At 47.6% G+C, this 22,671-nt stretch overlaps 2 protein-coding genes across 8 annotated transcripts in view; one reads left to right on the forward strand and one right to left on the reverse strand.

Moving 5' to 3' along the window:
- Positions 1–22,671, reverse strand: part of APH1B (aph-1 homolog B, gamma-secretase subunit) — a 140,212-nt gene that overhangs the window by 44,697 nt on the left and 72,844 nt on the right. The window contains exon 7 of one of the 2 annotated variants that reach the window (XM_042941805.1): positions 18,641–19,163. The exons of the other annotated variant lie outside the window; for it this stretch is intronic. The gene's annotated coding sequence lies outside the window, so the exon portion shown is untranslated. Of the gene's footprint in view, positions 1–18,640; positions 19,164–22,671 lie in introns of those variants that run through there. 2 annotated transcript variants of the gene reach the window in all.
- CA12 (carbonic anhydrase 12) overlaps positions 1–22,671 on the forward strand; it is a 51,182-nt gene that overhangs the window by 14,613 nt on the left and 13,898 nt on the right. For all 6 annotated transcript variants that reach the window (XM_042941795.1, XM_042941796.1, XM_042941797.1 and 3 more), the window contains exons 3-7: positions 16,614–16,793; positions 17,662–17,804; positions 20,143–20,238; positions 21,115–21,178; positions 21,362–21,519. In XM_042941795.1, coding sequence (XP_042797729.1) covers positions 16,614–16,793; positions 17,662–17,804; positions 20,143–20,238; positions 21,115–21,178; positions 21,362–21,519 — 641 coding nt within the window. The remainder of the gene's footprint in view (positions 1–16,613; positions 16,794–17,661; positions 17,805–20,142; positions 20,239–21,114; positions 21,179–21,361; positions 21,520–22,671) is intronic.

Consider the following 22,671-nt stretch of genomic DNA (forward strand, 5'->3'; position numbering starts at 1 on the left):
CTTTGGGTGCGATGCTTCAATGTGTCCGTCAGCAAGGATGAAGGAGGGAGTGTCCCATCCCTGAGTATGGAAGGTGTGCAAGTAACACTGAGTATGCAAAGCTGCCTGGTCCGAAAGCTTACTACACCCTGGAGAGAAATGGAGAACTGCAGGAACTTAGTGTTCTCCTTTCACATAACTGTCCCCTGAAGCACAGGTGCCTCTTGGGTTGGTAATAATAGCCAAGCGCTTGCTTTCCAGTGAAGATTAATGTGTCCAGTTATCACTGGAGAAGTTTTTGCTTCAGTGGCTTTTTTTTTTTTTTTTTTTAGCATAAGCCTACTGCAAGCAGGGCAGTGTTCTAGGGCCTCTGCAGGGTACGGGGCTGAGCAAGGAGCCATTTCCAGCCTCAAGGAGGGTCATCCAGAAGGAGCACATAACTGCATAGCCTGTGGGGAGCGACACCCTCCCCATAGGGGCTGCCTGGACAGATGCACAGACCCCAGCCCAGGCAAGATGCTTGGGAAACATTGGTTGAGTGAAGGAGGAAAGAAGGGTTTATTTCTCTGCTTATTTTTGGCTTTGGGAGTTGGGGAAGTCACCAGGGAGAAGGTGACACTTGATCTGGGATGATAGGATTTCAGAGGTAAAAGCCAGTCTGAAACGAAATGCCACATCACCACGCATATCTCATTAGAAGTAAACGGAGACACACAGGGAACCCTAGATTTACTTTCCAGCGAGGCGAAAGGGAGAACTTGCTCGAAAAGGTTGGCAAATGGCCCGCAAGAGAAAGGATTGAGACAATTTAGCTCAGAATGGCCCAGGGCCCAGCCTGTCTTGGGAGTCTGTCACATCTAGACACTGATCTTACGCTACCACATTTATTCCTCATGACAGGGATGGGAGGAGGTGCTGTCACTTTCATTTTCTGAGTGAAGCTCAGGGCATCGATGACATGTGCCCAAGGTCACACAGCTTGTAAGTGGGAGAGCTGTGCTTAGCAGCTCAGCCTGAGGGCTCCAAAGCCCTCCTGCTGCGCCTCATGCCTCTCCGGAAAGGGGATAGTAAGAAGTAGCCGGGATGAGGTCTTCAGGTGGGAGAGACCCATGAAAAAGCAGCTTTTCTCACTAGACAGGAAAACTGAGGGAGTAGCTTTAAGTAACAGCAAGAGTGCTGTAGGTTAGCTATCAGAAAGAACTTCCTCATTGTGAAAGCTGGTAAGTGAAGGATTGAGCTAACATCAGGCCCGTGTGTCGAGGCCAGTCACCCTTCACTTTAGTTCAGCTTCCACCCAGGGTAACTGCAGAAAGTTTGTCTTTTACCAGATCCTTTCTTTTCATGATTCCCAGACTCCCTGGGGAATGTTTACAAGGTCACAAATGCCTCCATGGCTGCTCCTCCTCTCTAGCTCTGGACGGTTACCCAGGGCCTACCTGCCGGTCACCTCCTAACCACCCTGTAACCAATGCCGATGCCCGGGCTCTGTACCCTATAAAGCGCACTGGGAGCTGCCATGGTGGCCAGTATGAACTGCCAAGGTCAGAGCCCAGCCTTGCTACTCACTGGCAGTATGACTTTGGGCATATTATTCAAACTTCTGTGCACCAGTCACCTCCTCTATTAAATGAGAGTATAGTACCTATGTCATAGGGCTCGTACGCAGATTAAATTAACAGATGTTACGCATACAGAATGGGGATTGGCAAACTATGCCCCGTGGGCCAAAGGCAGCCTACCACCTGTTTCTGTAGCCGAAGCTTTCTTGGCGTGTGGCTCCATGCATCCACTGACGCAGTTGCTAGGACCGCTTTTGCACTATAGCAAAAGGACCGGGTAGTTGTGACAGAAACAGTACAGCCTGCAAATCCTAAGATATTTTACTCTCTGGTCTTTTGCAGAAAATATTGGCCAACCTCAGATACAGAGTGATACCTGGTACATAGTAAGCGCTCATTATATGGTAGTGTAAAAAAACAAAAACAAAAACAGACAACACTAATACTAAAAAACAATTCATTAGGCCTTGGGATTTAGCAAAAAAAAAAAAAAAAAAATTGGTTCAGGCCCTGGAATGACACAGGCAATTACAGTCTACAGATCTCCCTGAGGGCAACAATCATCCCTTTGCCATGGGTCCCCTACCACCATGTAGGCACCGGCCTTGGTCTCCTGGCCTGGAGTCCTCCTGACTGTGTTCCCTCCTCCCTGACACCAGGTTTCTATTCCTCTTTGTGGCCCCAGGATGATTCACAGTGAGAGCACCCAACTCCTTCAAGAAAAACCTCCTCTGCACTGTATGACCTGGTCCTTCTTCCATACCGCCCAGAAGAGGAAGTCACAATAGACTAGCCTGGGGCTTCTCAGCCTCTGCACTGCTGACATTCTGGGCAGGATAATTCTTTGTCGTGCGGGGCTGTCCTGTGCATTGTAGGATATTTAGCAGCATCCCTGGCCTTTACCCATTAGATGTCAGTAGCACCTGCCAGCTGGGATTCCAAAAATGTCTCTAGTCATTGCCAATGTCCCCGGAGGGGTAATATCACTCCTCTTGACCACAATGACTTAAACTTTGGAAATAACATCACAAGTGGGACAACAATGTTCCTGTTCAGGACACCTAAATTCATATTTAGAAAAACAGTGTTCTTTGCAAGGACACAGACCTGTTAAAGATGCACCCAGTTTGTATCATTGGGTCACTAAACAGAACGCTTAGCATCTCAGCCTGAAACACGAGCATTTGGATGGCTACAGCAGGGTTACGTTTTCATAGCAACATTGGGTAGTTCCAGGCCTCAGGTGTGTAGAGCTAAGAAGGCTTATCCAAGTGCTCCATCCTACAACACGGGGAGGGCTTCCCCGTGGACAAATTTCTGGTTCCTCCCCCAGAATGTTGAAGGTGCTTATGAACCCCACACCTGCCCCACCCCTTGTCCCATGCCAATCTTCCAGCTTCAAGGGTTTGTACATCTGACTCTACCTCAAGTGACAGGAAGAAACTGCTGGCTGCTATAAAATAACAGTTCATTCACAGAGTCACTTATTCTTGCCAGCAGTCCTTAATGATTCCTTTTTGGGCTGGTCCTGGGATTAGAGACAAGCACGACACAGCCCTTGCCTTCAATGGGTTGACAGCCAAGGGACCCGCAGACATGTAAACAGGCAATTAGAGTGGAGCAAATTAAGTGCTATGACAATGTGTGCTGGAGCTGTGGACACGGAGAGATGACAACAAGCCTCAATTTGGAGGCAGAGTGACTGTCAGGCCTGCCTGAGGAGCTGTTTCTTGAAAGACAAAGGAGCACAGCAAGAAGAGCATGTGAATGTTTATGTGCATGGGTGGTGTGTGTTTTAGGGATGAGGATGGCTTTCCACTGAAGGCAAGAGAGGTCCAAAAAGCAGGTAAGAGTGTGTGGAGTGGTTAGAGAATCAGGGTGGCAGCAGCCTAGCGTTTGAGGAGTGGTGTTGGGAGCTTGTTCTCCCTAGGTCTCTTGTGTTTCAGCAAATCTGTGGGCAGAGGCACTGATGGCTTTTGTTCCAGACAATCATTTCAAGGATGTGTATGTAGCAAATAGTTTTAGAAGACAGAGACAGTGTCTCCCTCCAGGGCAGAGAGCAGGTTTGTTTGCTATCCAATAAGATAAAGACAGTATCTCCCTTGGGGGTAAAGTTGGGCAGGTTTTCCCAACTTGGAGTTGCTTGGCCATGATGCGGAGCAGTTGGCATGTGCAGGTGTCACCTGGCCCTCGTTGTAGTACCCTGTGGAATTGGGGCTTGGGAAACAGACACAAATGTCACTCTGCTACTGCTGTGAGTATTAAACTGTCTTTTGTCTCTGACTCAGGAGTCTCGTGTCTTTCCCATGAAACTGTGGTAGCCTAACTTGTTAGTCTGGTTGAAATTTTAGGTCCCCCCTCCATTGACCTCAGATTTTTGACAGGTGGCAGTGGGGAAAACAAAGGCTGGAGAAGGGGGGATCACAAAGGTCTTGAGGGCTGCAGCAAAGGCCTTGGGATTAATCCTAAAGGCTTGAAGAGCCACTGAAGAATTTTCAGTAATGTTCAGAAGTGGTGTGAATTGGCGTGGAGAGGCGAGGGCTGTGGGGTAAGCCTGGAGAGACAAGGCCAGACAAGGCGGACAGATATGGAGCTGTGGGTCTGAATAAAGGCTGTGCCAGTGGGAACACATGAAGGCCAAGTTTAAAAGAAACTTAATGTGGTCCTTGATAGCACTTTTGCTGATACAGGAGTCAATCCAGGTAACTCAATGCATGCCTCTTTAGACCTTTCATGCTCTGACATTTCTGAAGCATATAGACTGGATATCTCCTAGAAGGTCTCTCAATTTGAGTTTGTCTGAGGGTTTCTCATGAGATTAGGCTGTCCGTTTTGGCATGAATACCGTAGAAATAATGTGTCCTTGAATATCTATGTATTTCATCAGGAGGCTCTCGATTGGTGATAATTTTGATCACATGGTTAAGATAATGCCTGTAGCTTTCCATTTTAACGTTACCATAGGCAATCTATGGGAAGATCCTTTGAGACTGGGTACAAAAAATTTGAATGTTGATTGTATATTAGGTAACTGTACTAATTGTTAAATTTCGTGACTGGGATCGTTATATTGTGATTATGTTGGACAATGTCCTTGTTCTCAGGAGACAGACATGTAAATATTTAAGTACAGGAAGGCATGAGGTCTAAAACTTCCTCTCAAAAGATAGCCCCAACTGGTGATGGTTCAACTTACAATTTTTCCACTTTAGGACGGTGTGAAAGTGATACGCATTCAGTAGAAGCCATACTTGGGATGGTGAATTTGGATCTCTTCCTTGGCTAGGGATACCTGGTGTGATTCCATTCGGTGACACCAGGTAGGGCGGCTGCAGCTCCCAGGCAGTCACACCATCACGAGGGTACAGACCTGAGGGACTTACAACCATCCTGTATCCAGACAAGCACTCTGACTTTCACTTTCAGCCCAGCACTCTACAAATTACATGAGATAGTCAACACTCTCTCATAAACTAGGCTTTGTGTTAGATGCTTTTGCCCATTTGTAGGCTAATTTAAGCATGTTTAAGGTAGGCGAGGCTGAGCTAAGATGTTCAAGAGGTTAGGTGCATTTTCAAATTACATGATATTTTCAACTTACAATGGGTGTATTGGGACATAATCCTGTCACGGGTTGAGGAGGAACTGTAACAACAATAATAATGTGCATATATATGTATATATAGAGCGAGTAATAAAGCAGGTGTGGCAAAATGTTAACAACTAGTGACTCTAGGTGAAGAGTACATGGGAATTCATTGTGGTACCTTCAATTTTCCATACATTTAAGATTTTTCAAAATAAAAAAGTCTTTAAAAAAGATACCTGAAAATAAAATCATTATGTCTCTGTGCCTAGCAATGGGGCCAAAGGAGAGGACAGGAAGAGGTAGATTGGGATTCCAGGCTTTGGTGTGGTGGGTGGTACCATCAGCTGAGACAGAGAACCTTGAAAGAAGTAAGGGAGGTTTTGGAAGGAGGAGGGTAAGAGAGGAAAATATGGCAAGTTTGGTTATTCTTTTTTGATGGTTTGTCTGTCTGCCTTCCTCTCCAGCCATGTCTGGTTTCAGGGAGCCATGGACATCGAATGGGGACATCCAGTAGGCAGCCAGTCTGGAGCTCAGGAGGAAACTGCGTAGGGCAGAGGTGGTGTTGAAACCATGGGAGGGGATGGCCTCAGTCCGGAGGCATGTGTGAAAGTAAAGAAAGAGCCAAGAACAAAACCATAAGACAGCTGTCATTAAGGGGGCAGTGAGTTACAGATAGCGGAAGAGGAGAGGGGGTGGGGGCATTGGGTTCAAGGGCTGCAAGAAAAACGAGGGCTGAAGAGTCTATTTGAATTCAGTGGCACATGGACCCAGAAGTCAGAGTCGCAGGGCAGGGAGTCTGAATGGGAAGTGAAGACGCAGAAGCCAGCAGCTTAGACAATTCTTGTGAGATGCTTGGCTGAAAAGTGGAGGAAAGATATCACAGTAAAAGCGAAAGGGGAAGTACTCGTTCTAGTAAACAGACATCCAAGGTCCACAACTAAGTATTTTGCCAAGGCCACATTCAACTTAGATATCCACTTTTGTCCCTCACCTACTGTCTAACCCTGAATGCAGTCACGGTTTGTCACCCCCAGGTTCACCCTTTTAACAAAGGGGTGGGGGTGGCGTTGGAGACAAGCAGCTTCTTGTCAGCTAGAGGAGACGGCTGTACCAATGATTCAGAGCACCTGAGACATTTTCACATCTCTCTTCGCCAAAGAGCCTGTCACAAAGGCAGCCTCTGCCCACTTAATTTGCCCTCCCACCAACTTCCTTCTTGTGGGAGGGCACACGGCTATACCACCTTGTATGGAACATGCCTTTGTTAGCATGATGATGGAATGTTCCCCTTTTCATTCAAGTAAGAGCCTCGTTGACCCCTAGACTCTTGTTCTCGGGAAAGCAGCCTGCATTTTCTCCATCTTCCTTTTCTGCTGACTCTAGTCACACTTCTTCTAAAACCCTCACAGGAGAGGCACTGATGCTTTATTACACAACAGAATAGCAATTTAACCAGAGTCAGATATTTAAACTACAATAAAAAGCAACAATACGAATGAATAAATGAAGGTATATCCATACAAAGCGATAGAATTCAGCTATAAAAAGGAAGTACGGATATATGCTACAATATGGGTGCACCATGAAAACAGTTCTATGATGTGAAAGATGCCAGACAGAAAAGCCACATGTTGTACGATCTGCTTAGATGAAACATACGGAATAGGCAAATCCATTGAGACAGAAAGTAGATTAGTGGTTACCAGGGGTTGGGGGTGGGGATGGGAAATGGGGGATGAGGATGGGGTTTCCTTTTGGGGTGACGAAAATGTTCTGGAGCTAAAGAGTGACGATGTTGCATCACACTGTGAATATACCAAGTGTCACTAATGGCAAACTTATGTTATATATATTTTACCACAATGAAACATTAATTAATTTTTTTTTAAAAAAAGCAATCTTACCCTGACGATGGGGAGTAAAAGCCAGGGCTCCAACTTCAAGGCCTTTGATCTGGGAAGGGCTTTTCATCAGCTCTTCTCAAATTTGGCTGCACATTAGAATCACCTGGGAAGCTTTTTAAGGCTTCCTGTGTCTGGATCCCACCCAAGACCAATTAAACCAGATGTCAGGGGCTGGGGCCAGGGGCATACTTAGAAGCTCTCAGAGATGCCAGTGTAAATCCAGGGTTAAGAAACACTGCTGTAGACAGTGGTTCTCAAAGTGTGGTCCCCAGACAAGCAGCATCAGCCTCACCTGGTAGCTGAATCAGAAACTCTGCAGGTGGGGCTCAGCAATCTGTGTTTTAAAAAGCCCTCCAGGGAATTCTGATGGTCACTCAAGCTTGACAACAGCTGTTCTGAGACTAGACTGAACCACTGGTCTACTGGGATAGAAAGATAGAAAATACTATTTTGAAAAGTGTATGTGTTACTAGGAAAGAGAAACGCCAAGGGCTCTACAGGAGCGCAGAGGAGGGGGAAACACTCTGTCCTGTGTTAGGAGGAGAGAGGGGCAGGGAGAGATATTTACCCTCGTACCTCCACCCCCCCACACAACTCCAGTGCTACTGTGGGGGTACCTCTAGATATGGCAAGCAGAGGGGAGGGGCTTCTGAGGGCTAGCAGAGAGTTGAGTTGGCGGTCAGTCTCACAGCTCACCTCTTCTCCCCCTACTGCCACGGCTAAGCCAGAAATGACACCAAGCAAGGCTTGATCCTCTCAAACTGGCCCAGCTGACGCCAGCATCAGCTCTCCCTCTCAAGCTGGCCCAAATACTAATGGAAATAACAAAGAGGAAAGTTTGAGATAAAGTACAGATTAAAGCATCTTTAGAAAACTTTTCCCTTTTCAGGGCACCTGGCTGGCTCAGTCGGTTAAGCGTCTGACTTCAGCTCAGGTCATGATCTCAAGGTTTGTGAGTTCAAGGCCTACATTGTCAGGTCCTCCGTCCCCCTCTCTCTCTCTGCCTTTCCCCCCTCTCATTCTGTCTGTCTCCCTCAAAAATAAACTTAAAAAATAAACTTTTCCCTTTTTATTAACCCATAACATAAAATCCAAGGAAGAAGAATGGGCCTCCTTCAGCAATCCAGCTTTAAGCTGTATAAATAATAAGTAACCCTGACTCTCTAGCCCTTGCTCACTGCCCTGTCTCTGACTCATTTGTAACATTAACAAAGGAAAATGCCAGTTTGATTCCTTGGCCTCCACTTGTTTATAATAAAATCATAAGACCTCATCCACCAATCATTAACCCACAGCCCTGCTAGCCTCCTTTCCTTCCGGGCAGGATCTTGGTTATTGTGGCCATGCCTCTCCACTTGACTGGCAGGAAAACAGGCAGAATCGGCAGAACATGGCCTTCTGCAGGGGGGCCAGAACCCAGCTAGGGTGGACTCTGTGGGAACTCCCTACTCCCCATTGGCTGAACCCACTGGACTTCTATGAGAAGCTGTATATCTTTTAATCAACTTTGGAAGTAAACTGCAGGACCTATAAAGTATATATTAAATAGTTTTAAAACGTGGCTCCCATGTCCTAATGACATCTTCAAGATGTGTGGTTTCAAGATGGATTTAGAGGGGGCCCCAAAGGCTGCCTTCTCCTCTGAATGGTGTCCTATGGCCTAGCCATGTTCCGTATGGCTCTAGCCACAGGACCATGACTGATGGCCCTCAGGGAAAGGTGGGTACCAGCCCCCTGAGAGGGGGACCTTTCTAACAGAGGAGTGTACATGAACAGGTGCCGAAAGATTCGCAGCGTTGTCGTAGGGCGATGCCCATCTTGGGCATGGGCAAGCCAGATGTATCCTAGGTTCTTTCTGAGTTGATACATCACATGCATATAAAATACATAGGCTCTCTGCTGCAGCAAGTCCTCTGAGCTTGTGGTGCCCTCTGTCTGGAATGCCATCCCTCTGTTTTTGCTCATGGTTGGCTCAGATCCATCCTTTCCGTCTCAATTTTAATGGCACCTCTTCTGAGAAGCCTTCCTGTAGCACCTGGTCCACAGTGATCCCTCCATTTTCTCCATCCTAGTCCTTGCTGATTTCCTTCATAGCACTGACTGCAGACTGTAATTATTATATTTATGTATTGGTTTGCCTATTTGCACTTTATTATCAGACTCTTCCTCTGGAATGGATGCTCCATGAGGACAGAGACCACATCTGTTTTGTTCTCCATTGCATCTTCAGTACCCAATACAGTGTCAGGCACATAGTAGGCACATTTGTTGGAGAAATGAATGAATGAACTTCAAAATTAAGTAGCATTCCAAGGAGAGTAGCAATTTCCTCCTCTAGTCAACATTTGAATACCCATTTTTAATTGCAAACATGATCGATTTCATTAAATGTATTCAAACTTGATACACCATCTGTGATCACTTCCACTTAAGTATATACATGCCAGGACTAGGTCCATTTTCATTATATAGTCAGATCCTTTGGGGGACTGACCGAAAGCTTTTATTGCACTGAAACTTTGACTATTGGTTGAAAAAAAGGCATGTCAACATCCATAATATGTAGACCTTGTAAACCTTCCCACGATGGTTTTATCTGTTGGCACAAGTTTTGATCTGACTTTGTGTTTCGGCGGCCACGCTGAAGAGACACGCCCTGGAGCCTGTGGCACAGGACTGGCTTCCCAGGCAGCTGCCTGCACAAGGGTTCGCAGAGACACGGAGATGAGTCTACCTCAGAGAGGATGACCGTGAAGAAATGTCAGCGGCAGCAGGTGGATCTGAGGGACCGACTTAAGAAAGGCTCAAAGACAAACCTCAAAATAGGATGACAATGAATGCATTTTGTTTTTTGTCCAGACTCATCGGATACAGTGCAAGTTACAGACAATGTTTTTATTAAAATTTTTATTATTCTTGAGCACATAGGATGTACAGTCAGGGAGAGAGAATAATCGGTGAGAAACCGGAATCCGATTGTAGCAGTAACTACATAGCTCTCATCTTCGAAGGCGCTCTCCATGCTTTTATTATATGTATATATAATACATATGTATTAGTATATGTACCAGGCATAAAAATATAAGAAATTACTCAACCCATAAAGTTTTTACTTACCCCATACCACGTCTGCAAACAGGTTATAAAATAATAAAATTATCCTCCATTAGTAAATGGAGTAAATGGAGGATAATGCATAAATTATTATTTGCTTGAGGCAAAGACATACCTCATATATGTACAGAGTAAATACACCCATATTGGGGAGAGATGAAGGGGGGACAGGAAAGAGAGACCTAAAGCCATTAAACAGAAACCTAGAGCCATATTAACCAGTCATAATCCATGAACCTTACCTGGACCCTGACTCAAACTGTTCAATGAACTTATGTGACAATTGGGGAAACCAGAACAGTCTCTGGATATCTGATGACATTAAGGCATTACTGCCAACAGTTTTTGGATGTGAAAATAATATTGTGGTTATTTTTTAAGACTCCTTATCTTTAATTTTTTTTTTTTTTAGCGTTTATTTTTGAGACAGAGAGAGACAGAGCATGAACAGGGGAGGGGCAGAGAGAGAGGGAGACACAGAATCTGAAACAGGCTCCAGGCTCTGAGCTGTCAGCACAGAGCCCGACGTGGGGCTCGAACTCACGGACCGTGAGATCATGACCTGAGCCGAAGTCGGACGCTTAACCGACCAAGCCACCCAGGCGCCCCAAGACTCCTTATCTTTACATAAGCATCCACAGATTTTCCTCAAAGTAATCCAGTAGTGGGGGGACATAAACTAAACTAATCATGGATTGACAGATGGGTACATTATATGGTACCTTTGCACCTGCTTTGAAGTTCTCTGTAATTAAGTTTTAAAACAAGACACAAGATGTATGAAGAAAATATCAAAATATAAGTTCATTAAAAAAAAATCACACTGACTTGTTTAGGCTCACTGGCGCACTTTGGTTGCATATACTGCGGAATGTGGAGAAAGTTTGTCTTCCCATAGCCAATCCCCTCTGATCAGCATTGCGGGCCCGCTGAGCTCCTGGATTTCTGCCTAGGTTTTCAGTCTATGGGTTTCACTTCCAGGCAGCCTTCAGTGTCCTGCTCTGATTCATCTGCTGAATACTTACTGAGTGCCTCCTTCAGCCTGGAGTCAATTTGTGCTCTGCTGGCTGGACCCTCCCCAACCCGCTGTCTTCTCAGAGCCACATTCCATCCATAGGTTCCTCTCTCTCCTGGATCCAACTCTCCTTCTCTACTCCCCTTTCCATTCTGTATGGAAGTATGCTTAAGTCTGTCTATTAAGAACAAAACCCTTCTTGTTATCCTCATCTTCCTATAACCATGTGCGCATGCCCATGTACACACACACACACACACACACACACACACACACACACACAGAGAGACTTTTCTCAACCCTTTATGGTTAGATTTCTGAAATGAGCTTAAGAAATCCCCCAAATCAATTTATTAAGTGTTTAGTAAGTGTTGCTATATCAGACATGGGGGAGGGACATGACAAAAAGCTCTAGTCTTCAAAAGGACTGTGAAATTTGTAGACAGAGTTCTAGTCTGGAGCAGGTTCATATGCTAGTCTGGAGACAGCAGTCACACATGAGACTTAAGTGAGTATTCATATCACTGTACCACCGTGTGAACCCCCAGCAGGCTGGCCAAGGAGTCCCAGGGCAGGGAGAAAGCCCTGGAAGTAGTTTTGGCAGGACTTGAGCTGGACTTGGAAGAGTGAACAGGATTCAGAAAGGCAAAGAGGAAAGAAGGTGGCATTTTAAGCACATTTTTTAGCATAAGAACATATGGGAAGGTTGAGTTAGTTCATAGCTTGTTCTGAGGATGGGGAAGCCGGCCTGACCATGGGGGCTGGCGGGGGAGGGTATGAGGGCCACTGAAGGCCTCAACAGGCCTTGAAAGATGGCTATGGCTCTGCTCTGTCCTGTTGGGTGGAGTGGGCGTGCTCTGGAGAAGGGGGGTGGGGTGGAGGGGCGGCGCCACAGAGGCAGGGCAACGTCTGGTTAGTCTGGTTAAACTCGGTTACGAGAGAAAGGAGCCTGGCAGCTAACAGGAGAGGCTGAGGCACGGAACTCTGCAGAAAGCCTTGACGGTGGACAAGATGAGGGCTTACCCCAGGGTGGTGGAGACGGTGGTGGTAACAGTTTCTGTTTGATTCCATGACCAAGTGAGGGCACAGGATGGACACAGCCAGCTTGGCTCTGAGATCTGGAGCCTTGGAAGAGTGGGGCCAGTTGTTCTCTGATGAGGCATCACACCATCGAATTGAGATCCAGGCCATCACAGGTTGATTAACTGCAGTTTGTGGACCGTACTTCAACCCCGAAGCTTACAAATAAACCATTCAACAGTTAGGAGATAAATGGAAAACTGAGTTCTGACTAGATTTGATAATATTAAGGAGTCGTTCACTCTGGAAGTGTGGTAATGGTCTTGTGGTTTTGAGTCCTTGTGTTTTAGAGACGCATACTGAAATACGTACAGAAAAAATACATTTGGATTTGTTTCAAAATTATCCAGGGATGGGGAGAGTGGGTGCGATTTGTTTCTGCAAATTGTTAGTTGTCGAAGCTGGGGGACACGGAGTTTCACTGTGCTCCCCTCTCCCCCATTGTATGTGTTTGAAATTCTCCATGGAAAAAAATTCTGGTCCTTGGGCATCAAATCTTGGACCCCAGGCTTCATAATTCCCACTCAGAGATCACGAGAGGCATTTTGAGCTGGGCCATGTTAATCTCTTGTCACATTTCAAAACAAAAATGAGGTCCACTTCTGTTTTGCCTAAAGCAGAAAAACATGTGCTGGAAAAGAAATAATGCCGGGACTTTATTTGGAAAAACAAACTGGGAGATACACACGATCTCCTTTATCAGGATCATGCGAGGAATCCAACTAACTGAAAAGGCAAAGTCAAAACTCAGATGAGAAAAGTGGAATTTTTCTGATAGCTGGAAATAATAAATGCTTCTTTTGGAAGAGTCCATCCCAAGGGCGGTTTTCTGGCACCAGAGCACTTGGCATGAGTGTGAAAATCATGGCCAAGTTGAAAAACCACAGCCCGGGCTGGAGCTGCCTGTAAAAAGCCAGCATTGCCTCTGCAACAAGTCACAAACTGCCCAGGCGGAGGCGAGGGGTGGGGGGCAGAGAGAGGTCTACTGACAACACCCCCAGCCCTTATACCGGCTGCCCTGGTGCCCACCCACACAGCACCTCACACCTGTCTCACTCACAAGCCACAACGATGGGAGGCTGCTCTGACAGTGTCCCCAGATGTGCAAAAAGGGGACACTGGCTGCCATGTGCTGGTGGAGGGCCCTATGAACTGTGGTGAAGCCCCATACTTGGCAGACCATCTCCCAGGCTCCAGGGCAGCAACCAGATTTTGTTCTCAGTGAGTGGCCCCCAAACAGAACGAACCCTCAGACAGGTAAACGAGGAAGCTAGGAGGGTAAATTTTGAACCTGAGCAAACGACCTAAGTTTCTTCTTTTCTTTTTAATGGGAAAAAAAAATTATACGGGGTAAAAGGGAAGCTAGGGGCATTCATAGGTGCATGCTTCCCTGGAGAGGAACAAGCACAAAATTAGCATCAGAATCCAGCTCAGTAAACAAGTAAGGGCCTGCTCCGTGCCAGGTGAACATGACATGATGCTTAACTGCATGGCGAGCACAGGAGAGGGGGGTAACAGGCATGCACCAAATCTCCTGGGTACATACTAAAACAGAAGGGCATGGAGGTCCTGGCACCCAGGCAAGGTAACTCTGTTACCTGAGCCCAAGTCTAACTTAGGGCAAATCATTCAATGTCGATTCTTCATCTGTAAAATGGGGCAATTCTTGCCTTTCGGATCCTATAGAGTTTAGAGATGTAACAACCAAAACTATTAAAAATAATAACAAGGCAGGAGGAGTAGCCTTTTCTACTAGACCCTGTTGCCCCTTTTATAAAAGCGCCTGTGAGTGGGGCTCAAAGACGAGGCCCCCTGTGGACGGCAGCCAACACCTGTGGCAAGTTCCTGATGCAGATGGCTTTCCAGCCAGACCTCGGAGTAGCAGCACCCTGCGCTCAGCCTCACCGCCGCTCCCCACTGGGCACCTTGTCACGTGCCCAGGAGCTGCCTTGGCATGAGCAACCGTCTCCAACCCGTTCAAACCTGCCTGACACCGAGGGTGGAGGTGCTTAGTCCTAGGTAATCTCAATCAGTCTCGGAACTGAGAGCCAGAATGGAACTTCCAGAACGCAGCGTTCAATCCTCTCATTTGTACGAGGGTAAAGGAGACTCAGGCAGCGCATGTGACTTGCTCAAGGTCACTCACCGAGGTGCTGGGACAGCTGGCGCTGAAATCTTGTTTTCTGGACTCTTCTGGTCCTGTGCAGTTGCTTTTCTTTCCTCGGGAGGTTTTGCCAACACAGACTCTGTTGCCTTTTATATCCCTAGTCTTTCTGCCCCCCAAATACCTAATTCAGTGTGACTTCCAACAAAGAGTATTTAGGGTGCAATGAAAAAGAAAAGTTCCTCCTGACAACCTTTTCCCAAGCTCTCTGTTCTTTGGGGTCTTTTATTCTTTGGGAAGCTGTTTACTAAATGCCTGTTATGCATGGGACCCTAATCACAGCATGAGTTCACAGAGATGAACAAGAGATGTCCCTGTCCCCCAGGAGCTCTTGGTTTAGTTATCACTAGAAGGCTCTCTTCATGACACTTTTGGAACCTCTGCTCTGGGAAGAGAAAGTCCTTCTGACCCAGTTCCCTTTAGTCATGTGGGCAAGGAGAAATCATCTCATTGCTACGCCTCTTTACTCACTGAGTTTTTCCATTCGTGCCTGGCTGGCAGCCTTCTGCCACGCTGGCTGTGGGTCCAGACGATGTTGTGATCAGAGAAAAGGCTGGCGGCCTCACTCCAGAAGGCTTGCCACCCGGTAGCTGTACCTCTTCCTGACCCGAGGGTTTCGAAAGGTCCCCATGATTGCTTCATCTATGCTTCCTACTGTCCCTAAGGAATTTGGATTTGCCCTCAGCTGAGTAACGGTCTTACTTTTACCCCGGTTTGCCCCATGGAGTGACAGCTTTGATGTCCTCCGGCCTCCCTCTCCCTCTGCCATCTTGGTGTGAGTTCCTTCTGAGTCCAGGGCTCTGAGGTCTGGGAAATTAAAATATATCTCAGTGAAGACTCTGACTGGCTTGTGCAAGTGAGGAAACTGGTGTCTGTTGGAAGGTTGGACAGGAGATGGTGAAATCCCTTCAAGCCCTAACATTTCCCAAAAGGTATATCCAAAGGTTGACAGTCGGAAAAATTAGCAGGGTTCCACTGCGTGTCCAGACCTCGGATCAGTTCCTCATAGCATTTTAAATGAACACGGGCACCCAAGTTCTTCTTTAGACTCTCCTTACTCTCAGATGAAGTCCCCTAGTTAGAGAACAAGGGGTAGGGAACCAGAATACACACGTACACTCTTGGGAAATGGTGCCGCTGTCTATGGAAGGCTTCCTGGAAGCGGAGTTCCGTTCCCCTCTGCTCCAGTTAACATCATTCCTGGTGCCAAAATACTGATGAATGGACCCCAGATGGCAAAGCGTGGTCCCCAACTCAGAGCCCACAGGGCACAATGGTTTTACCCTAACGAGCCATGACATGCCAATTATTCACTTTTCTGGAGAAACCTCAGCCTGAAAATCCATTTAATTACCACGGGAGATAATCTTTTAAGCACAGCTTTACATTCTTTAAAGATTTTTCCCTGTGGGAGTAAGAAAGTTTATCTGAACATGGGATTGGATTGTTTATTTCCATTTCCAGAGGAAGGACAATCACCTGGTAGTTAGCAAGAAGCCTGAGCCCTGGAGGATTTATTTTTAAGTCTCTTCCTCCTCACTGATCGTTTGTCATTAGTTTGTAGTGTTGTCACCCTCTCTCAGGGTACACTGTGCACTTAGCTCTGTGATCCCCTAATTACTTGGAATTTTTCAAGCATCCCTATCAGATGGGGTTTTACACTTGCTCTGGATGTGGCTATCAAGAGTCAATGTCCTCAAAGGTTTCCTATCAAGAAGATCATATCTATAAATCCACAAGCCCTGAAGACTTTCCTGGAGCTGTGGTCAGTAAGACACCACTTTTTCCAGCCTGGAGCATCCCAGAGGATGCAAGCTTGGGCAAGCAGGGGCCCTATGGTTGTGTTCAACCTGGTGGCCCCAAGACCCTGAGTAATTCCTGCTCATAATAGGTGCTCCATAAAGAGAGGCTAAATTGCTGAATATCAACAGGTCCTCACATGGAAAGGATGTGTACTGTGCCAAAATATGAGCAATGAAAACGGAGCTTGGTGGGCCCTATTCCGTGGCATGGGGCTGCTCTAGTCCTTCTATACCCATCTCCCTTTAAGGACAAATGGCAGGAGGCTGAGATTTCTGGGCCTCGAAGAATATACCTCTGGGGATTAAGAGGAGAAAAGGAGTGATTATATTGGACACAGAATTAGAAAGTGAGGAAAACAGTTTTGTGGGAAATGGACTCACTTTAGGGCCTGAATCTCCCCTTTCAGGTCCAGATGGGGAGAAGAGCTGGTCCAAGAAGTACCCATCATGTGGGGGCGTGCTGCAGTCCCCAATAGACCTGCACAGTGACATCCTCCAGTACGACGCCAGCCTTGTGCCCCTTGGGTTCCAAGGCTACAATGTTTCTGCCAATGAGCAGTTTCTCCTGACCAACGATGGCCATTCAGGTGAGAGAGACCTCTGAGGACTGCAAGGGGATGTCTGAGCTCCCCTCAGCTCCTTGGCCTGCTCTCTTGCCCTTGGCAGGGAGGGGGCTACACTGAAATACAGCCCCCAAGAGATGGGGCGGTGGGAGGGGGGAGGGATGAGAGATGCCTGGACCACTCACTGGGGGGGATGCTGGAGGCAGTTCTTCCAGGGCAGCGCCTCGCATAAGAAGCACATTTCTTGGGAAGGGGCAGGGTGGGGGGGAGGCGGGGGACAGGCTTGAGCCCTTGGGCTCCCTGGTGCAAACACACCAGGAGCCACGCAACTCACTGTGGGGTCGCCCAGGCTTTGGAGTCAGACAAACCTGGATTTGAATCCTGGCTTGACTATTTATGAGTCATGAGACTCTGGGTAAGAATATTAACCTCCTTGAGCTTTCATGTGGAAAATGGGCATATTGATGGGTACTGCGGAAAGACTAGAGATTATGTATGTTGGGGATCTGGAATACAGAAGATGCTTCATAAATAGCAATTATTATTGTTGCTGTTATATTATTCTATGGCTTGGAAGATACTTCATTAAAGGTTCTATCTTGATAGCTGGGTGTGTAATATGTGGATATGTAAAAACACACCCACCCATCTAGTATTAGTGCTCTTGCCATCCTTTTCCCAGGGGAGCTTAGAAGGGGCTGGTGCAACTAGAATTGCTTTAGGGAAATGGGGACATTTTCAGGAGAAGAGCCCAGGTTTCTGAGCCCCAGGCTGTGTCTCCACTCACTGCATCCACCTGCCTCCTGTCTGGGCCCCGGGCCGGTGTCGCATCGCTAACTGCTCTCAGGCAGTGCTCAGCTGGCCAGGGCTCTGAAGGCTCCACTCCCCACAGTGAGGCTGAACCTGCCCTCGGACATGCACATCCAGGGCCTCCGGTCCCGCTACAGTGCCGCCCAGCTGCACCTGCACTGGGGGAACCAGAATGACCCTCACGGCTCCGAGCACACTGTCGGTGGGAAGCACTTTGCTGCTGAGGTGAGTGGAGCGGGCAGGCCGGCAGAGGCTGCCTGGCGGTGGGTGGTCTGGCACCCTGCCACCTGGCTGGTGTGCAGCGAAGATCAGAGCGTAAGCAAGGGCTGCCTTCAGGCTCCACACACCCACTCAGGGAAGGCAGAGCCACTCCCATCCCCCCGCGGTTCTTCCGCGGTGCCCTGGTCCCCTTCCTCCTGAACGTACGGAGTTTGTCTCTGTCTTTACTGAGTGGCGCCGCTCAGAAGGCAATGCTCCCGGGGTGGCACAGTGGGGCACACATGCCCCTTTTGTCGGCATCGCTCTTCCGCCTGCACAAATCGGGATCCCACCGGCTTGTCTGGCTGACGTATCGTATCTCGCTGCTGAATCCTACTGGGCTAATTGCTTCCCCCACCTTCTCCATCTTTCTTCACAAGCCATGCTGTTTGCACAGGCCTTTCCCACTCCAGCTTTCCTTTTCCTGGGCATGGGTTGTGCTTGGAACCTTGGGGCCCAGGGCCACAAGCCAAGGGAAGACTGGCATTATAATTCACGGGACATCACGGCAATGAGAGAGTCAAAGAGGATAGTCTGGGACGTCGGCACAACATTGTGTTGTGTCGTTCTGAGGCACTACCCCAAAATGCCCAGAGGAAACGGAAGGAGTGGAGCATTGTTCCTGCACTATAGGTGTGCAGAGGGTACGGTGGGGGTGCTTGAGGTGCTCCACTTAAGTGCTCCCAGAGGACAGAACTTGGGGGTGTGGCTCTGACTGTTTACAGGGCAATAAATACAAGGAGATAAATGCTACTGATCAGCCAGTGGAGCCCAAGGTAAATAATGACATGACCACTCTCCTCTGTTCTTAACTGCTGAACTGCTTAATGTCTCAGGCTAATTATAGGTAGAGTTACACGTGTGGAGGGGCTATAATTCTGGCCCAATAGGACGGCACTCTTGGAGGGGCGCGCATTTCAAACCAGGCCCATCTCTGAAACCCCAGGACTGCAATTTCTTTCAGGCTAATTGCAATGTGGAGGCTTCTACCTACACCCGGGGAATAAAGAAGGAGTTAGGGTGTAGACTGGGAGAGTGTGGGCATTTAAATGGATTTCTCATCATTATATTTTCTGCTATGAAGCCACATCATCACCAAGGGCCTGGTGAAGATGGGCCATAAATGTCTCTAATAGAGAAAATACATCAAGGTGACCCGAAAGTGGCAGATTCCCTGTGGAGGGTCCTTGAAAGTGCACAGTTCTTCTGGATTGGGTCCTATAGAGAAGAGTCTCTTCATCTCTTCCGCAGGGAATTCTGTTCCTCTCTGTTTAATCTGAACACAGTAAGAAAAGTGCTGAAGCAGACCGCACACTCAAAGGGCAGCTGTAAAAAGAAATACGGATCTAGGACCTGCAGGGTGTCAGCCATACAGAATCCCCCATTTCTCAAGGCTGTGCCAAGCTAACGTGGTGGGGGGCAAGGCGGCAGGCTACATCCTTCATAGCGAGGACTACTTAAAAAAAGAAATGATGTCATGTCACTTGTGAAAATTAGAAAGGGCCACTTGAAAGGTGGGGAACATTAAGCCGTATTCAGTAAAATCTGCTTGAATTCTATTTACGACCATGTAAGACGGAGAAAGAGATGAAGGAAAAGAGAAAATCTCAGCGTGTCACAGTCTCAAGAGGCAAAGACTCAGCAAAAATGTATGTCACATATACAGATGTATCTACTAATATAGTTTTTTTGGAGGACAAGTGACAGACACCACATTTTGGATTAAAAACTAGGTGCAACCTATTGTCAGAATTTATCATAACAATACCTTAATGCTTACCTAGACATTTTTATTTATTTATTTATTTTTTTGAGAGAGAGAGAAAGAGCATGTGTGCATGCAATGTTGACGGGGGGGAGTGCAGAGGGAGAGGGAGAAAGAATCTCAAGCAGGCTCCTGGCTCAGTACAGAGCTGGACTCGAGGCTCAATCTCACAACCACGAGACCTTAGCCGAAATCAAGTCGAACGCTTAACCGACCGAGCCACCTGGGCGTCCCAGTTACCTAGACTTTTGAAACCCAAGATTTCTCAGAACGTTCTCTTTCCCTCACTTTAATAATCACAAGTAATTCCTGCTTTGAAAAAATGAGCTTAGAATTTTTTTGTGAATGCTAAGAATCTACATTCAGAGAGTAACGTCCTTGTTTTTTTGGCCTCTTGAAATATGGCTGATTAAACCCGTATAAAAGCCGGGCTGTGATTTCTTTTTCCACCGGAGGGATAAATATGTGTCCTCCCCCTGCAAAAGCAAAAGGTTCCCATGAGTCGCCCACCCATGGTGAGCAGCTTTCCTTCCACTGCAGCTGCATATCGTCCATTATAACTCGGACCTGTATGCCAACGCCAGCACCGCCAGTAACAAGTCAGAAGGCCTCGCCGTCCTAGCTGTTCTCATAGAGGTAAGAGATGTTGAAAGGGGTTTTACATGAAATTTGAAGCCAGGATGGTATCACGCTCGGCATTTGGTCCCTGAATTGCCCGTCCGTTGGATGTGTGTGGCTCACTCTCATTTTGGCTGTGTCTTGCCTCTAGAGCCAGAGGTATGCCCCCATAGGGGACCTTGTCTTTTGGCCAGGAGGCAGCACTTTGTGTAGCTGGGCAGCAGAAATGGGCATGTCCTTTGGAACACTGGAGAAAATGAGCACTGGGTGCTAGCCCTATTGTATAAAGCTTGGAATTGTCCAGCGAGGCAGGCCCTGTGTGTATGGGGTTGGGGGGTGGGGATCATTCAGCGCTGCCTCATCAGGTGTCGAATCCCTTACACAACTCCTAACATCCAAGTTGTAGTCTTTATATGGACCCTGGAGTGAGCTCTTTCCTTAATCCCCCAAATGGGAATGTTTCCTGATTCGCTTGCATGTATTTCCCTAATAAGACAAGTACCTCGTTTTTCGACATGCTTGCTTGCCTGACTTGGCTTGTATGTACTACATCTCCCTTGAGTTCTGGTTAGAAAACATGCTAGTTGTGGCTTTCAGACTCAAAGCCTGATCGCCAAGAGCACAGGCTATATTCTTTGCCTCGCGACGCTCAAGCCCCAGTGCCCTGAGGACTCAGTGCCTCGCGTCCTGAGATGCAAGAGGACAGGACCATCACCCTCACTCTGTAACAGGCTAGCGATCCTTCATAATTGTCCTAGTAAAGTGAATCCTTCAGGGAGGACCTTGGCAGTGATGACTATATACCCCTAGTCCAGTCCTTCCATTAGTAACTGTTACACCAGGCTCAGCCTATATAATTCTGTCCTACTTCAACCTGCCCCATCTATGTTGCAGATGGGTTCCTTCAATCCATCTTATGACAAGATCTTCAGGCACCTTCAAGATGTCAAATACAAAGGTAAGGGGTTCTTGGATGCTTATCTACCCCTAGAGAGGAGAATACAGTCACCCCCGTGTGACCTGAAGAAAAATGAATGCAGGGGGCAGGTGCTGTTCACATTTCTAGGCTCAGTCGCATGCCCAGCAGCACTTCTGCCATGGGGAGAAAGGCGGACACCATCTCCCCAATATGTCTCTCCAGGCCAAGAAGTGCTCATTCCGGGTTTCAGCATTGAAGAGCTGCTTCCTGAGAGGCCTGACGAATACTACCGCTACAAAGGCTCCCTGACCACACCTCCTTGCCACCCCACAGTGCTCTGGACGGTTTTCCGGAACCCTGTGCAAATTTCCCAGGAGCAGGTAACTGTCGTGCTCTTCTGAGACAGAGGCCATGTGGCACCTCCATCTCTACCATCACCCAATATCATAACAACTTGATTTCCTCACTTAGAGTTTCACTGACAGCTGTGCAAAACCTCTCCAAATAGTGCGGGTTCCTAGACGCACTGCAAAAATTACAGGCCGAGCTTCAAAAACAGAGTTATCAAGTCAAGCTTGAAAAATGAACCCATCTCCACAATTCCTTACAAGCAAGTCGTTAGGCTGCATTTCCTAATATACCCCTCAGTGGCTGCATAGTGTTTGCCTCCATGGTGGAGCGAGCACGGTTCCTTTACAGGGCAGAATAAAGACAGACCCAGTTTCGATGGTTTAACCAACCAGAGTGCTGGGACTGCGGCAGTGAGTAGGCAATGGTCTCTGTTCTCAAGAAGCTCAAAGTCTAGTGAAAAACTGGGGGACAGAAGCCTCAGCAATCATCTCCAACCTTCTCATCTTACAGATGATGAAAGTGAGGGATAGACAGTTGAGGGAGCTTGTGGGATCGCCTGCTGGTTGGAGACAAAGCCCCAAAGTCAGATTGGGGTTGCTGGTCGCTGCCCATCCCCTACTCCACAGTTGAAATTCATCAAGAAGAAAACTGACTGTCCAGGAGACAGGGCCAGGGGCAGTGCTGCACACTGGCTCATGGCCCGTCCCACCCCCAACCCCTCTTCCGGACCAGTAAGGCCCTCACTGTTGGTCGTTCTTTTTACTATGAGCTACTGATCTGAGTAATGTAGATAAATGGCAGCAGGTGGGCAGACAGGAATAGAGATGTGATGAATCAAGAGATGAAATGTTCAAGGGAGCAGTAACCTAGAAGCTGCCTTGGAAACAGATTATATAATGTATGTGGGTGTACGAAAATTCCATGGAACCAGTGGTCAGAGGAACTGTGAAACTCTTGCCTCCCTCTTTTTGTTCCTTGTGATGGGACCACCAGAATAAGCCCCAGGCCCCTCTGATTTAGAGTCGGGTTGCAAATCAGGCCTGTGAGAGGCTGAGGAGCCCCTCCACCACCCAGCAGCTAAGAGCTGTAACCTCCCCCCAAGCCTTGGGAGGTGGTGACAGACCAGCTCACCCGGTGTCCAGGCAACCAGACGCCTGTGAGGGAGGGGAAACAGTTCTCTG

The sequence above is a fragment of the Panthera leo genome, chromosome B3 (assembly GCF_018350215.1).
Source record: "Panthera leo isolate Ple1 chromosome B3, P.leo_Ple1_pat1.1, whole genome shotgun sequence".
Taxonomy (NCBI): Eukaryota; Metazoa; Chordata; class Mammalia; order Carnivora; family Felidae; genus Panthera; species Panthera leo.